This window comes from Homarus americanus, unplaced genomic scaffold (assembly GCF_018991925.1).
Source record: "Homarus americanus isolate GMGI-L3 unplaced genomic scaffold, GMGI_Hamer_2.0 scaffold25013, whole genome shotgun sequence".
Taxonomy (NCBI): Eukaryota; Metazoa; Arthropoda; class Malacostraca; order Decapoda; family Nephropidae; genus Homarus; species Homarus americanus.
In genome coordinates, this window is record NW_024722158.1 from 3,463,085 (window position 1) to 3,481,295 (window position 18,211).

An 18,211-nucleotide genomic window follows, 5' to 3' on the forward strand; every position below is an offset into this window, starting at 1 on the left:
CGTGAAATAATCAATTACGTATGTTACTGTACACATTCCTAGTGAGGAAAATTTATCTATTGGTATCAAAATACATGTTTCTTTATTATTTGTATTTAAAAATTATGAGTCATTGTCTGTATACTCATTCAGGCCTTTTAGAAATAGAATCCTTTACTTATGTGTTTGGTCACTTTATTTTCCTACTACTGTACATTACCTTTGTGCCACGTACAGTACTCGGGCAGACCGACTATCCTATATTTTATGTTTTTATATGTACAGTATCATTCTGTACATTTTTTACAATGTGAACTACAGTAGTGTACATGAAAAGTTACAAATGATCTTGGCGAGTGCCCGCTCATTTAACAAAGTTCTGCGAATGAGTTTAGTTATTATGTTTAGAAACTATGCTTCTATGCAGTACAGTATTACAAAACTATTATAAAATCTTATTAAAACTTAAGAAATGTTTGTAATAATGCTGCAATGGAGTACTTCACAGCTTTAAATTAATGTTTATGATAAACTGGCTTCATATACTTCAGTGACATGTATTAATTTTTGGTTCTTTTTTCCAGTGACTGCACAATTGGCATGTGGAGAATGAGGACAAGTTATGATGTTTCTCCCGAGTTGTCAGATGCCTCATGACTTGATGTAGTGTCCCAGCAATGAAGGGAGTTTTATATAGGATTTTATTTTTGACATTTTGGAGGGACTATTTATTTTTTACTTAATATATTAGGCAATTATATGAGGTTTCTCGAATACGTGAACAAAAATTACCGGTATACATGCGGACGTTTTTAGGGTAACAGCCAAGTGAAAGCAAATTTTGACCATAAAACAGCTGTACCCAACTATTTGCAGCTTTATGGAAATGCCTTTTGTTATTTTACTAGTCTTTTACTTCATAAAAAAACGAAAACAAAAAATTATTAGCGGAACAGGCTTTGGCCAATTCTGTTCTGTATTCAATATTTGACAATACAGCAGAACCCAAATATGTGTAACAAACCATTTATTAACATAATAATCTTTTGTATCATTGTCATGTTTTTTTTTTTAAATCAATGTGCTAATTAAAGGAAAGCTTACTTCTGTGATTCATTACTGTAGCGAGTTACTTTTTGAGAAATAAACATACCGTATATTTACTATGGTTAGGAGGTACATTTTCAGTGTGTGTTTCAGAAATACACAGTACAGTACAGTACCGTATATATCTGGCTGAGTGATCATGCAGGTAGTTGGCTTATACTGTAGAGTTGTAAGTTCCGAGCCTAATCATTGATGTGTGTACTGTACAGGTACTATAGTTTTCCTTATTATCAGGTGTATTCTTTCTTTCATGGGATAAAGACTTCAAATAGTAATAGATCGGAAGCTTTTGTTGAGATATACGGATTACAAGATTTAAAGAGGACTAGACACAAAATCCGAGACTTTTTATTTAATTATTGCGGTGAATGAAATTTATTAATCACTAGGCATTACCTTTAGCAAATTATCGACAGTGATATTTAGTTTTATAGTGATACAGTGGTCCCTCGGATAACGAACACTCTTTGTTCCACAGAGTCGTTCGTTAACCGAATCCATTATTTCAATGGGATATTGGGTAATTGGTTCCAGCTCACAGAAAAGTACATACAAAGTATAAACAAAATGCAGTAAAGTACACTTATTTTGAGGTGTGTATGTAGAATGTTGCTGGTTGATGATGCTGATGGGAATTAGAAGTGGGGGGGGGGAGTGGAGGAGGAGAAGGGAGAAGAGAAGGAAGTGGGGATGGAGGAGAAATCGCCTTTCTTTGGACCCATGCTCGATGCAGTAATTACACCAATACAATTTTAAGTTCACTAGCTGTAATTAAAGATTATTTTATTTAAATCAACACTGCACTATATATTATCAATATGTTAACTTAATTTCAGAATGATCAATAATTTTAATGTAAAAATACTCTGTATTCAAGAGAGCGTGTTTGTTCGTTAACCAATTTTGAAGATCCTTATGGGAACTAATTCTTTAACCGAAATTTTGTTAATCGAACCGTTTGTTAACTGAGGGACCACTGTATCTCATTTTGAGTGACTGTACCATGTACTGTACTAGATATGGTCAGTTATTCTTAATCTGTACTGTACTGTACTTTGCAACAAAAAAATTTAATTTTACCCAAATAAAGTTTACTTTATTGCAACACATACCCACCCATATTATTTTTAATCGCAATGAGCGACATACAGTACATTTTTGTCACAGACTTGCATAAAGTCAAGTATGCAAGTCAAGTGTCTTATTATTGAAATTACAGCAAATATAATATTCTTTGGAAATACAAGAAGCAAATGGTTAACAATAATTTTGATAATTGTGTATAAAGCACATTAAGGGCAGCTACTGTTGAAATTAGCTCCAGTTGGCTATTGAGCTTTATTTTATTTTAATTTACCGAGTAGTTCTGGCATGCGGGTCTTCCTTGAGTGGTGCTGTATCACTACACTGCATCAACATTCCCGTCCTTGCCATTCCATTATTTTGAGTTACAGGTTGTGAGCCTTTTTACAAATTGATGGTTTTGGAGCACGGTAGTTGTGATTACTTAAATATAGATCACGGTTTACAATATCTGATTCCCAGTTGTCTCTTTATTACTTTGAACTTCACTTGTTTACTATAATTATTTTTTTCCTTAGTTATAATTATTATTTTTTACTTTTAGTTGACTGACAGTTGAATGACTCCCCCCAAGAACTAGTGATCATTAACATGCTCCAAGACTGCCACTCTGTTGTGTTGTCTATTAGGGCCACCTCTGTTACTGAGTGATGAAGTTCTACCATTAATCCTCTAACCTGAAGGTGCAAAAACCATATTGGTAATTTGTCCAATTATTTTAGTCTTGTATATCTGTAATTACTTTTATTTTGTAAATATTATTTCCTTCATTTATTCACTTTTGTACTGCTGGTCAGTTACATCTGGCTAGTGTTTTAATTTATATGCTCTCGTCCTTTGAGAAAAGGCTTGAAAGGGACTGTTATGTACGGGATATAATTTTGTATGTGAAAGGATATACTGTAGGTTATTCATGCTCATCATTTTAATTTTAAGTTTTAGTTTGTTTTTGTAAACATATTTTAGGAAATGTATTCATGTTATCCATTTATTTTCACCAATCAACGATGTGAAGTATATATACGTATGTACAGGTATCCCTCATTTAAAGATCGTTTACTTAGCGATTTAAAATTTATAACACACACCCTTTATAATTCAACGATGGCCAATTTTCGGTTTGGCGATCTTCGACTTGCTGGGAAAAATTTGGAAAGGATGTCAGAAAAACTGGGGATTGTGTGCTCCAAATGCACATCATTACAATACTGTAAAGTGGCTTAGAAATAAAGAAAATACTGTACTGTACAGTATATTTTAAATATAAAACTATAAAATAAGAACAATGAAGAGCATGGATGTGTATGTGTAGGAAGTGAAAGTATGTATTGGGGCAGTGAGTTGTAATTGTGGCCAGCTACCCCCCATGTGAAGTCATGGCATTCAGGCAGTAGCCACACATGTTTCTTGTGTCAACTTGGTGACTGCCCAGATGAACTGTGTCATGTGTATACTGTACGAGTCAATATGAGGAATAAGTAGTAATAATAATGAATAAAAGAAAAATACTGCACTGCCATTTGGCAATCATTTCACGAGATACAACAGCTGAGAGATACCCCACACCACTCCCTCTGTGGGCTTCCTGCCAAGCACATAAGAAATGTTATTACTATTATGTTTTTGACCTTATAACTTTTGTGTGTACATTCTGTATGAACGATTGTGTGCATGCATAAGAAAATGAAGAAAATTGTGTACTGTACATCTACCTGAAATTATGAGCTGAACAATAATACAGCTCACAGCTCAGCCTAACCTGCTCTGAGTGCTACTGGGAGTCAAGTCAGCAACTCAACTACAGGACACAATTACATGCCACCTCAAAGGATATTTTTTCTCATTATCCCTCGATTATGATATTTCTCGTTACCCCTTGTGTACTGATCATTCTGCTTAATCTGTTTTCAAGAACAGATCCTAGTCGTTAAACGAGGGATACCTTTACACAAGTTGAATAATTGGTGTTCTACCAAGCTCAGTTACTCAACACATATTGCCATGAGCAAAACTATATCCCAGTACTGTGATAGCAACATCGGCTATATTATACTTGGTCATTTTTAGCAGTTTGTTTGTAACTGATAGGAAAATAAATGTGTAATTGCCTCAGTATTTACAGATTTTCAAACCAACAAGTATAAATAGGCTCTGGTCATTACTGAAAGTTACTTATATAGTTCCTGTGATCTTTACTCTCAGTACATTATTAATTTCAAACAAGAAGCCTGACCATTTGTTGATGAAAATAAAAACATTTAAAGTTGTTTAAATTTGGACAATTTAAAAAATTGAGTAAAGATGTGCCTTATTACAGTGACATAACCCTTGGGATTTAATACTTCCTGGAGGGGAGAAAGGCATCAAAATAACCAATGAAAATTTGCAACCTTTCAAAAATAAAGAATCTAAACTGAAACGGACATGCTTTGTGAATCTTGGACTTATGAAAGGTTTACCTGTGATAGCTAGGAACTTGTTTTCACCTTAATACACTTGTGGTGATGACTTTGTTTGGGACTGATCAAGTGTTACTGTGTTTTATAATCCACATTGCTACTCTTATCTGTCCGTATGTATTTTGTGAACAGTTAATTATGGATACGCTAATTTGCACCAGCTTAGAATTTCTCAGATATTACTAGTATTATCACAAGCAAGCTTCATCAATTTAACATAATGGAATATTAAATAACTTCCACATACATTAAATTTTAGAAACTGTGTTATAAGTTATGCGTATTAAATTACATAAACCCCTCTCAATTGAGTAGGAAACTCTTATTGAATGTAATGTAGTGTTTGATGCAGCTTAGTATTGACATTCACACATACAGTAGCTGAATATTTCATTACAGTAACTGAGAAGACTGACTGCTATTGTTTCATATTAGTATACAAAGCTTTGACTGGGACTGGGGGTGTGAGGCGTAACATGCTGCATTCACAATTCTATCACCATATTGTTTTACTCGTGGTATACACAGAGCCTGTCACTCTGTTAAGCTAAATTCCAGGGAGGTTGTAAATCTATGCAGTGGTAGGCAATGATAACATCAAAATTTACCTTACAAATTTTAGAGTCATTATTCCAAGGTATTTATAAGACTAGGGTAACCAAAAAAAGTTTCTTTAACGTTTTGTGATAATCGGAAGAAAAAAATACAAAAAATGCCAAAAAAGTTTAAATACAGATTTCATACTGAACTTGATAAAATACATATAGGTCTCAGATTGAACCTCATTAAGGTTTATCTTACTGACAACATACTGGATTGATATACATTTTGTCACATTACTTCCCAAGAATCTGTCCTATGTATATACTGTAAAGTGTTCTGTGCAGAGAGTATTTTTCTATAATATGAGCCAAATAAAGCAGTTCCCAGTATGTCATGCTCTACCCAGAACAACTAGGTATGTTATGTACTATATACTAATAAACCTGTTACATATGACTCATCATTGTATTATTTTTAACTTATAAAGCCATGTCACAAAAAATTAGTTTATAAATATTTCAGCACAAACCAATTTCTATTGAAAATACTGTATACAGTACTCGCTTGAAGTTTTTCCATTGTTTAAAGTACTATTGTGGTAACAGGTAAACTTCTACTTTTAATATCCCACTCTATAATAATTCGAGTTAACGATGCTGATATATTAAGAACGCTCCCCTATTTGCGACGTAAACAAACTTGCATTAATGATATTCGTCATCCCGCCAACTTGGCATATGGAACACATCATTCCATTACAGCATAGTCGGTTGAGGCATCATCTAGCCGAAAAAGCTTTTCTTTTATATTTTGTTTGTTTATTTATTCATTTCCCCTTAGTGGCTATTGATAAGGCCCAAGAATAAAATAATGCAAATGTAAAGCTGTTGGTCTAACCCAACACCCAGAATTTCTCAGGCATTGAACAATTGGTGGGCCAGAACTTGCTCAGGTTATATCCGAGTTTGAACTCGGTATGAACCCTTGGCATATTTATGGCCAAGAGAAGAGACCCATCACCATGAGCAGACCAAAAGTATACAATGCAGGCCAACTAAACAGGTTAAAGCAATGGTTGCTGCGATGGAAGACAGGTTACCCATTCACAGTGCTGTGTAAATGACCTGTTTAAATTTGACACCAAAGAATTATGACGCCGCTGTTGTAAGTTTACTTGGAAAGACGGAGAAGACAGGACAGAACCAATACAATGCCTATGTAACCAAACGAGTGCTGGGCAAGAGACCCATTTCTGACCCCATCAAGAAAAATAAGTTCCAATTATTCAATCAGCCACCTGCAAGAGAACTGTCCAAAACAAAACTGAAAGTTAAACCATTAAAAAGTGACAGTGATTGTGCTTTATTTTCATGGCTTTTTATTGCTAGACAGTGATGGGATGCCACTGTTCACCATCAATATCGTCTAATAGCAGTATACATTTTGGGACAAAGTCTGATCTTCTTTGCTGCCTCAAAAATTTTTGTCACACACACACACACAGTGACAGCCCTGAGACAGATGTTATCATTATTGATGCATTTAGCTGTAGTCAACAGACAACTCCATAGGGCTAGTTGTGTGGACATTGTGCGGGACAATTATACAAATAACAGCTTGAAATTACATATCAGGAATAAACAAGGAAAGGGTATTAGAATAAGAGTGAAAGGGTCAAACAGCCTGCCAACAAACTGGCAGCAGTTTCTTTGGGGTCAACAAAAACAAGTCAGAACCCTTTGCCTTTCTGACAAGGCATGTTGGAGAGAATGTGGCACAAGCAGCTAGTAACATGTAGACCCCATGTTTTGTGCAACTTTCTACACAATAAAAGTAAGCTTACTCCCTGCAACCATGATGAAGCAGATTATCATGCACGCCTGCAATTGCCTAATTTATACTAATAGCAGACTAAGTGTTCAAAAATGGAGCTGGCGGATGCCTACCCCACTAGTGGTCAAAGCTTAAGTTTGAAAAATTGCCTGAGTTGTGAGAGTTGTGAAATTTGTCTCTTAGAATAATCTGCCAGTGTTGTGACAGCACCGAGAGTAAGCTCATTCAAAACCAGACTTGACCAAAACTGGGGCAGGTAGAGATACATTTTGGAGCCAGTACATGCCCAGTACTTACCAACAGTGCATAACAGAGACGTGACCAACCACCCAAGCGGCCCACAAGGCAATCAATGGCACAGAGAATAAAAGTAATTGAGGAAATTTTCATATTCACAAGTATAAAGGGGTATCACAGATTATATTATACAGTAGTACCTTGCATTTCGGCAGATGGAGTCATGATGTAGATTGTTAAAATTTCATACAAAAGTACTGATGAAGGATCTGGGCTCATAATTTAAAACTTTGAGTAATTAACGTTAATTAATGACCCTTGCAATATAGAAATCTTTAGAATATTTAAAACGGTGTAAAGTGTGTTACAGTAGGCACATACACCTCCCTTAGATCGGAAGGAGGTATAAAGGTTGTGGTTGGGTGAACCTGCTTTGGTCAGTTAAGGTTCATATAGTAATAAGAGGTCGGGGGAAGTGATGAGATATCTATTGAATGTGTTTAAAATACCAGATTTCATGGTTGTACAAAACTGAAATAATACCCATACATGTACAGTATGTACGTATGTATATATGCATGTACCGTTTGACTTTTACTCAATAAATTCATATAAAATAAAGGTTGCAACAACAATGATCAGGAAACAACAATGAACCATGACTAATTCTAGGATTTTATTTGTATATCCACATGTTAACATGTAATTTACGAGGACACCGCTACCATCAGAAAACGTTTGTGGATTTGTTTTTTACTTCTTATTTTTGGTGATCGTAAGTAGTAATTTAGAACCGACACTTTATATTTTCCCTTATAGTAATTTTTTCGGTATAATAATTTTGATCATCCAGTGAAATTTACTAGGTTAGGTTAGGTTTCATTTGAAAGCAGCGCTGTGGCCAATTTTTACCGATAATTTTACTGTACTTTTTTCGTTTCCCTAAACCTATGATCATAAATATCCTGTAGTGGGCAGGGTATGAGGGAAATCGAGTGGTAAAACACGGTGGAAAACTGATCATATGATACTAAAATGATGTCTCTACATGCTCTGCACAGGAAAAAAAATATTATTTACCCTAAATACTCCTCCCCTAACTGCTGAGTCATCGCGTGTTGTCTGTTTATTACTCAGCCCGAAAGTAGAGTACTGTACTGACCCGCCCACAACAAATATAAAATTACACCATGACACTTCAACAATGTAGTTGCTTTCATTAGTACGAGATATCAAAATGATTACTCTGTTTAATATGGCCGGAGGTCCGGAGCCTTTGGCTAAGAAATTTGGTAAAGTTAGGGAGATTTCCTTGGTTAGTTAGGTCGGGTTTTAAAGTCGGCACTTTTAAAATACTACGATTACAATAAGAAAACATGTGGAAAAATTAACGAAATCTAACAACTCCTTTTGATGTTATGGGTTCCTCATACATTCCCTAACTTTGGGTAAGTCATCTTTATAGCAGTATTATCTGTTCCATCCATGGTATTAAAAAAAGGAGACCCTCCCCCCCTTCCCTGGATCCCACAACACAACAAAACTTTTTTTTCTCAACATACCTTCACTCAACTGCTAATAATCACAACGTAGAGTCATGGAAATCCTTATGGCGCCATAAACACGAAGTAAGCCACAAACAGCCAACGCAAAATCAGGAAATAGAAAAAAACAATATCACGACACACAACGTTGACACCCCGACGCCGCCATTTTCAACTTTGTCTCGCGAGTCGCTTGAGCTCTGCTTCGATTGTTTAATTAATCGTTTTATTTTACTGATTCGCATGAAAATCACTTACGTGTCTAAATTTTACTAACTGGATGGCAGAAAGAACATCATACACGATTGGCCGTGATTTTCTGAAATTACTTCTGCGTCATTAGTTTACAATAAAGGTAATCATGACATTGGAAGCTTCGTCAACGAGACTAAATTAGTTCACAAACAAGCAGCTATTTTTTAACATCTTTAAAGTCTTTACCTGAAATATAGTTCTGTAGGATTTCTGTACAGTATTTAAAACATTATCGGTACAAGGGTACATACAAGGAACCTGGGGCCGGAACCCAAAAGTATTTACAATATTGTATCTCCCATTAACTTTGTTGTCGATCCTCATGTTTTAAGTCCTATATGAAGCTCTCCCGCTACCCCATTCATGATCGACTTATATTGGCTTCCAAATAAAGTTAGGATTGAGTTCAAACTTGAAGAAGATATAAAACAGTTACGAAACTACTTGTTGGGTGTTGACAAACGACCCTGACGGTAGTTGACCAACTCTAACGTCACACGTAAGGACAACAAGAAATAGGTGAGAATAATTCAGAGAACTCTGCTGAGAAAGCATTTGAAAGAAATTACTTTCTTGTTATCATTGATCAGGCAATAATGTTGTGGGCTTCAGGATATTTGGTTCACACTCAGGATGGAATGGAGCAAGGAAACTCACAATGTGCTCTCTGTATACATGTTGTATTGGATGTACAATGCAGCTTGGTGCTGGGAAGGCAGCATGGTTACAAGCGTGATGTAGAGAAAGCTGTTTGGCGAGGATGCCCACCATAATAAAGTCAAACAGTCAGTATTTTCAACAATGTTTTTACGTGCCTTGAGAATTTGCAGTCCGGAATTCATGGATGAGGAATACAAATATATATATAATATTGGCTCAAACCTTAAATACCCTAGATCTTTCATAGACAAATGCCTAAACATTTCTAAGAAAACTTTTTATAGAACTGATCCCAAGCCCACCCATGACCATAAGAATATCTTAATATTACCATTTCACAAAAATTTCTCACACATTCCTTCACAACTAAAAACCTGGAACGTCAATGTGGCATTTAAAAACTCATGCACTGTTAAACAAATGTTAATCAAGAACTCCCCCCAACAACACAATTGGTTGCATTTATAAAGTTCCTTGCAAGGAATGTAATATGTTTTACTTAGGCCAGACAGGTAAAGATCTTGCAACTAGAATTAAACAACATAAAAACAGTGTTAGGACAGGCCAGGAATCCAATGCTCTGGTTGTTCATTTGAGGGATAACAAGCATTGCATTGACTGGGATAATGCCTCCTCAATATTACCATGTAATTCAATTGATAGTAGGAACATCATAGAATCTAATCTTATTAAACATACCGAAGCATTCAACATGAATTTGAGTAACGGCATGTACAAGCTGGACAATTTTGTAATTAAGAAGATTTGTGACCAGGTGAGAAGGCCGGGTCACCTGACCATCTGACCTGACCACCAACCGTTGTGTGCTATTTGAAGATTAGTAGGGTCATTACCTAATACCTGACCATTGTGGACCTGGTCTCATCCTCCTCTGTATATATACACCTTGATTTGTATTTCTCTCTCTAGTCTGTACTCACCCCTGAAGATGTGAATTACACGAAAGCGCTTGGGAACTTCGTGTTTTCTTCTTTCCTTGTGGTTATTATCATATACCTAGATCACGCGCACCTACAGTGATTTACTTGTATATATATATATATATATATATATATATATATATATATATATATATATATATATATATATATATATATATATCTTGATAAAATCACACGGGAAAATGGAAAGCTAAGGTGCTCCGTTGTTTCCATTTTCCCGTGTGATTTTATCAAGATTTATCTTATCCACGTTTTCATTGTGGATTTACATGATATATATATATATATATATATATATATATATATATATATATATATATATATATATATATATATATATATATATATATATATATATATATATATATATATATACCTGTATATTGTATATTATTATTTTTTTTTTTTTCTGGGGCCCCACAGTGGCTGAGTTGCCCAGGGCCCCGCACCCTCCTAGGGACGGCCCTGATCATCGCCCCAGCTTATTTCACCTAATGATTAAACCTCCCTAACTTAACCTAACCTAAATCTATTCTATCCTCACCTAAATCTAACCTAACATATCCAAACCTAACCTCATCCTCCCAAAATAGTTTTAGGGTGGTTTAATCGTTAGGTGAATTAAGCTGGGGCGATGATTCTTCAGGTGATCCCAAAGTACTGTAAGTTCTCACAGTAAACACGCGATGCCTCACCGCCCAGCTGTCCATGCAACTAAACTGCATGCACAAACATGCTTCAGCGCACGTAAGCCAGTCGTACCAAACTAACCACTCACACACAATATTAAGAAAACCATCAGATCCTCACACCCCACCCTGTACAAATCATTGGATTACCTGATTACTTTCAAGCTGTAGTTACACATGCATAAGAAGGGAATTGAATTTCTCAAACCCAACAAGTTTTATACAGTATAATTTTTCACAATGTTATTGTTCAACCCTCTGGTTTTGGTTTCCATCATGTGACAGATTATTATTAAGTGGTAAAGTCCTCGCTTAACGTCGTGGTTCCGTTCCTGAAAACCACGACGTTAATGGAAATAACGTTAACGGAATCAATTTTCCCCTTAAGAAATCGATAAAATAGAGGAGTTACGTTCCCCAGCCTCCCATTGCCCCATGAGGATATCCCTAATCAAAAATGGGACTAAGTCCGTGAATCCCGTAAAACTGTTGACGCACTCGGGCCATAACTTACGCCACACACCATTCAGGCAACTTTCTGAAACTTCTTCCCATGCCTTGCCAATGTTGTCGATTGCATGAAGAATGTTGTAGCCTCGCCAATATTCTTGGATCGTTGGTTTATTTTGTTCGTCAGTAGCCTTGAGCAGTTGGTCCATGGTATGGCATAAATAATACGCCTTGAATGCGGCGATAACGCCTTGGTCCATAGGCTGCATCAGTGCTGTCGTGTTTGGAGGCAGGAATGCAACTCGAACATTGTCGTGTAAGTCGTCGAGACTGGGAGGATGCGCTGGAGCATTGTCAATGACAAAAAGAATTTTGAAGTCCAGGTTCTCCTTGGCACAATAATCCTTCATTGCAGGGACGGCGTATGCAGTTAACCACTGGCTACATATGCCGCTAATTATCCATGCCTTCGTATTTGCCTTGTAGATACCAGGAAGGTGATCCTTAGAGTAACCTTTCATGGCACATGGGTTGGCAGCGTGAGAAATTAGCATAAGCTGCAGCTTGAAGTCGTCAACAGCGTTCGCGCCAAACAGCAACGTCCTGCTGTCCTTTGCCGCTTTAAAACCTGGCTTTCTTTTTTCTTCCTTGGAGATATAGGTTCTTTTGGGCATCTTCTTCCAAAAGAGACCAGTCTCATCCACATTGAAGACGTGTTTCGCTGAGTAGCCTCCTTCCTCAATAATGCTTTTGAACTCTGGCAGGTATATCTCGGCAGCATCCGTATCTGAACTAGCGGCTTCAGCAGTCATCTTAATATTATGGAAGTTATAACGATGCTTAAAACGTTGAAACCATCCTCGGCTGGCCGTAAAGGTCTCGTCCTTCGATCCTTCACCCTCTGCTGCCTTTAAGTCATCAAACAAGGATTTTGCTTTCTGCTGGAAAACCATAAGGCTCACAGGGGCATTGCGTTGATTCTGGTCCTCCATCCACATTGCCAGCATGTTTTCAATCACGGAACTTTGAGCACGGCTTGTCTTTGTTGCACTCAGAGAAGTACCACTTCCAACATTAGTCTTAATGTTGTCCGTGCTGGTCAGGATAGTACGCAATGTTGTGGGGGTTAAACCTAGGGAAGCAGCAATGTCCACTACACTTTCACCTTTCTCAAAACGGGTTAAAATCTCCAATGAAAACTTATCTCTTTAAATCTTCCTCTGTTTTCTTACACACAACATAACAGTGGTTGGCATGTGGTGCCATGTGTGTTTCCTTGGTATGAATCCTAAAATAACTTTTAGAGTAGATTTAGTCTGGATGGTTTATGTCGTCGACCGTCAGGCAAAAACAAAATGATTTAGCGATCCTGTTTGTGGTAATTTTGTCAACATTTACCATTTCTGGCTGCCTTGTATCACTGTCAGGTGAGGGATAGTGTTATAATTTCCTTTGGGTTTCTTCGTTCCTTGCATGGACGGTACTGCACCAGACTGCATTCATCTCCCCAAGTTGTAAACTCAGGTACCCATTTACAGCTAGGTGAACTGGAAGCACCCAAGAATTGAACCACTGACCCATGGAACAGGAGGGAGTGTTGTATCCAACTGACTGCCGCACTCTGTACACAGTACTGTTCTGTATCATTAATTCCTGAACCAGTGAGCGAGTGTTGATATGATCAAGTGAGACACAAGGTAAATAGATTTATTTCCTTGTAAATAATGTACAGTACAGTATAGCAATGTGCATTCCTGTCCAGTGTTGACCTGGGGTAAATGAAAAAAGCCTTAACTGTAGGGGTAATACTGAACTTATAAAATACAATAAATTTCTTGAAATATTAAAGTTTCAACAGTCCAGTAGTTGCACAACCTACAGCTAATTAAATTACCAGTACTCAACAAGGGAACAGGAAGGATAAGTAAATGTTGGCAGCATTATGTACACATTTATTTATTATAGCCAATAAAACCAAGATTAGGTCATTCAAAAGATGAATGATCATTTGGGTTAAAAACAGACCACAGTTACAGCAATATCTCAGGGTAGTGGCTGGAGACTGCCACACATTATTATTTCCCGACTTAAATAACGTCAAACAATTCATCATTAGTTACCTTCAACTAGCACTATAGGAACTTGGCATAAGATGTAAACTCAGGAAATTAGCCTTTGGACAGTTATCTAATTATCACATATTTGTTACATTTTTTTCCATGAGTTAACAACCAATATATCAAGTTTTTTGCCATAAGACCAAAGAATTTCCTATATAGTATGACATTTCTCCAAACAAAAGGTGTGAACATTATGGCATTGCAGGTCTGATATATAATATTGAGTTCATAACCCTAGAAAACTTTATTTCAACCCAATTTACACCTTAGAAAGAATCTTTTCCTAACTATAAATAAGAAAAACTTATTCCTCTATTTAAGGTAACAAAATGACTATTGCATACATGTTCCTCTGTCTCCAGTTCCAGACACTGCACAACAATACAATAGATTTTTTAATGAATAGAATCTGATAAAATGACTAAATAAGTGTACTTTAACAACTGCCTTTTTTTACACCAAATTGACAGTAATGCAGATATATTTTTCTTTGAAATTTATCCTAGAACAATGGGAGTATTTTACAGTATAAAAATATCTAATAGTTTTATTTGAAAAATTAAGATTCGTGTACAAAGACTGTTGCCCGCCTAAGTTATGTATTTTTTATCCAAATAAAAAAAAGTGATAAAATCTAACTGCCATTGAGGATGGGATGCAAAGTATTGGGGTCATATGTTACACAAAGTCAGTCTTAGATACCAGATCTCAAGCAAAGCTATGAGTACTAGCATCCAGATGCCATGAAAAGTCAACAACACCTTTAGTGCCTAAAAAGTAGGCACATCACAGGAACCAGCTGCAGATACCAAGAAACTGCACCCTAGGAACCTGAAACTCATTTTCCTTACACCCACCACATGCCTGGTAACAGGGTTCTGCCCATGTCAGGTGGTGAAGGAAGGATATAACCAGAATTCAAAATCTTTACTGAGCTCCACTGGGTATTTGGGCATCTGTCATGACTTTTGCAATTTGAATGGGTTGAACTTTTCAGTTTGATAAGAAAAGATACTAGGAAGCAATGAACTGGAACATAATAGAATTTTATGAGATATAGTATTTCAAACTCTATTAAAGCTACATGTACAGTATACTTGAGAAGTTGAAAATTCACTCAAATTTGAATTTATTTAAAATCTCACCATGCTTCTGATTGATGAATTACTCTAAAATCACTTACAAACTACTGAGAGTTTCCTTCTGAAAATACCTCTGAATCCCACTACGACTCTCTCTCAACTTCATCCCACTGGCCCCTCACATCACAAACTAACTATTCAGATTACTCTAGGCAGAACCCTGAGATAATAACGGTCAGACTTAGGTAATTGTTGTAAATAGTTCATTTCAATTTGCAGACCACAGTTTCCTTCACATAAAGTTTTAGAGGCAAGCAGTGCCAAATGTGACAAAAGAAAAACAATGTCAACCTGATATTCTTCTGTGTGATCTGATTTAAATAAGATAATGTGTACTGTCACACCCATGTAAGCTTTATCTTTTATTTGTTTTAGTCTGAAACTATCAAGAACAACAAAAATAGTTTGCAAAAAAATGCAAAACTATTATATATCATTGCCAAACACAATCCACAGTATAGGAGGTTATTATGTATTTTAGTTAAAATTTAAAGTTTTTCTAGATTCAGACCTATGCTACATACAGCTTATATGCCTGTGGGAGTACAACAGAAACAGCATTAACATAAAGAGAGCATCAAGAGTCGGCATTAATCCCCTGCAGTTTTCTGGAGCGTATTTTAACGCAAGAGCAAAAGAAGTTAAATCCATTGAAGACTGAAGGGTTAATGTACAAAACAGCTAAAAATAGGGTTTGATTATGACTATGGCATTGGAATGGGGTAAGCCAGTTTACAAAGCCCAGTGGCACTTAAATATAATAAAGAAAACAGGAAAACAGGCTTGCATTGTAATTTTTCTAGCAAAACCGACAAGAACTTTAAAAATTACAACATTCTATAATTCGAACTGCTATATAAAATGGGTGATTTCCGAGGTACAAAAATGCAAATATCGTGTAGAGCAATGTAATCTGCTATATTCCCCCACATGTGACTTCCACACCAATGACTGAGACACAGACATGGGTGACTGAACACTGTACTGATGAAGAATGATAATAAATGAGTATGGTTATGGCTTCAGCTGTGGATCCTCCTCTTAAGTCATGAGCACATCACCATGAACACTGGCTGGATTACAAAATGAATGACGTTAAGAAACACATACCATGAAAAGAACTGCAAACCCATTTACTTTTTGGGTTTCACAAACTGACCAAACCAATCATGACCTAAACAAAACTATCCCAGGTTAGGTTAGACCCAAGCTGTAAAAGTCATGGAATATATTCCTAACATTATCCATCATGTGGTTGTATCTGTGGCACAAAAAGGGTATCAGCCTCATAAATCCAGTTTGAAGTCAACTGTACAATATACATATAAATAAGATCATGACTGAAAATGCTAACTCTTCATTACCGATACCTAAAATAATTTGCAATTAGTGACAGGGTTGAGGTTCAACTACTATACTCAGGGAAGACTCATCAAAACAAAATTTGTACCACATTCAAATTATTCAAATAACAACTCTGGAGCAAATAATAATAGTTAAAATAATCAGTGATAGCAAAAATAAGTGATAACAATAACCTGAAACCATACATATAGTATCAATCTTTATGACCTTCAGTATGCATATCATACATACATATTAATAATAACAGAAACTAATCATCCACAATGACTGATGCAAAAAAAAAAAAAAAAATGCCATGAGCTCTGAGAACAGTGTTCAGAATACAACACTTCAAAAACATTATGTTAAACCTTGGCTACACACTCGCTGACTTAGTTGTACGTATAATTAGAGTTGTACGCTTAATTGCAGTATAATACTATTTATAAATAACTATGTATGTGTACAGCTATGACTGCAATTCTTGTAAATAATTCAGATTTTGATTCATATTTTTTCTAACCAGTGAATCAGGAATAATAAAATATCAACAAGGCATGAGAACAGTCATAATTCCTCATCAGTATTAAATTAGGATAAAATAATCATCAGTTTTTACAATCAAGGAACAAAACTGTTGAAAAATTAATAACAATATCTACTATGTACCAATACACAAATAACAAAACTGCTATGTAATTTCACATTTGCTTCACACTTGAGTAGTATGCTGAAGAAAAATAATATGCCACCTCAATTACAGCATTTGCCACTTGGTAATCCATGAACATACCAAATACCACACCTGACTGGTTACCACCCATGTTAAAATAATGAAACCAAGTTCAGCTGTACAACAGATACAGTATACAGTACAGTTTATCGTTAACTTCAAGTTAATAATCAATATTAAACTCAACACTACTTTTACCATTTTATAATGGCTTAAGTAATATATGGGAAGAGTAAACTGCAGACTTTTAATTCTATACTGATATACAGTACTGTACTACAGAAATGATCACACAAAATTATGTTTCATTAGTAATACTGTATCTGTTCTGTACTGTCAAGTGCTGGACATTACATGAGCAGTTTAAATGACAAGATAATACAAATTCTCAAACCATGACAAAGATAATTTATGAAGCATTTCTCACACAGTGTTCAATTTCCCTCCCATCCTTCAAGAAAAATTGAAAGCACAGATATTGTATATTATGTACTGTAAAAATTATGCTGCTCTGATTTAAGTTATTTTATGTATCTGTAAACAGTACTGTACTGTTATTCCAGGTTTTATCTAGATATATATATTGTTTAATAAAATTTACAAAGATTGTTATGAGTTTTTGTCTTGTCCTGATATATATCTTGATAAAATCACACGGGAAAATGGAAACAACGGAGTACCTTAGCTTTCGTCTTTATTCAAGACATCTTCAGTTGCCTCTGAAGATGTCTTGAATAAAGACGAAAGCTAAGGTACTCCGGTGTTTCCATTTTCCCGTGTGATTTTATCAAGATTTATCTTATCCACGTTTATATATATATATATATATATATATATATATATATATATATATATATATATATATATATATATATATATATATATATATATATATATATATATATATATATATATATTGTATATATATATATATATATATATACTGTATATATATATATATATATATACACACACTGTGTGCGGTATTTGTGACTTTGTTTTCAATGGATTTAATGTTAATTCACGTTATTCCTTTTGTTGTTCATCATCTTGAGGATGCTGGTCTTCTTA

General features: G+C 35.5%; 1 protein-coding gene across 1 annotated transcript in view; it reads left to right on the forward strand.

Annotated features, from left to right (window-relative positions):
* Positions 1-1,641, forward strand: part of LOC121862100 (kinesin-like protein KIF21A) — a 169,154-nt gene extending 167,513 nt beyond the window's left edge. The window contains 1 exon segment of the mRNA XM_042360084.1: positions 564-1,641. Within this exon segment, the coding sequence (XP_042216018.1) occupies positions 564-636 (73 nt within the window). The 3' untranslated portion in view covers positions 637-1,641.
* The last annotated feature ends 16,570 nt before the right edge of the window (positions 1,642-18,211 follow it).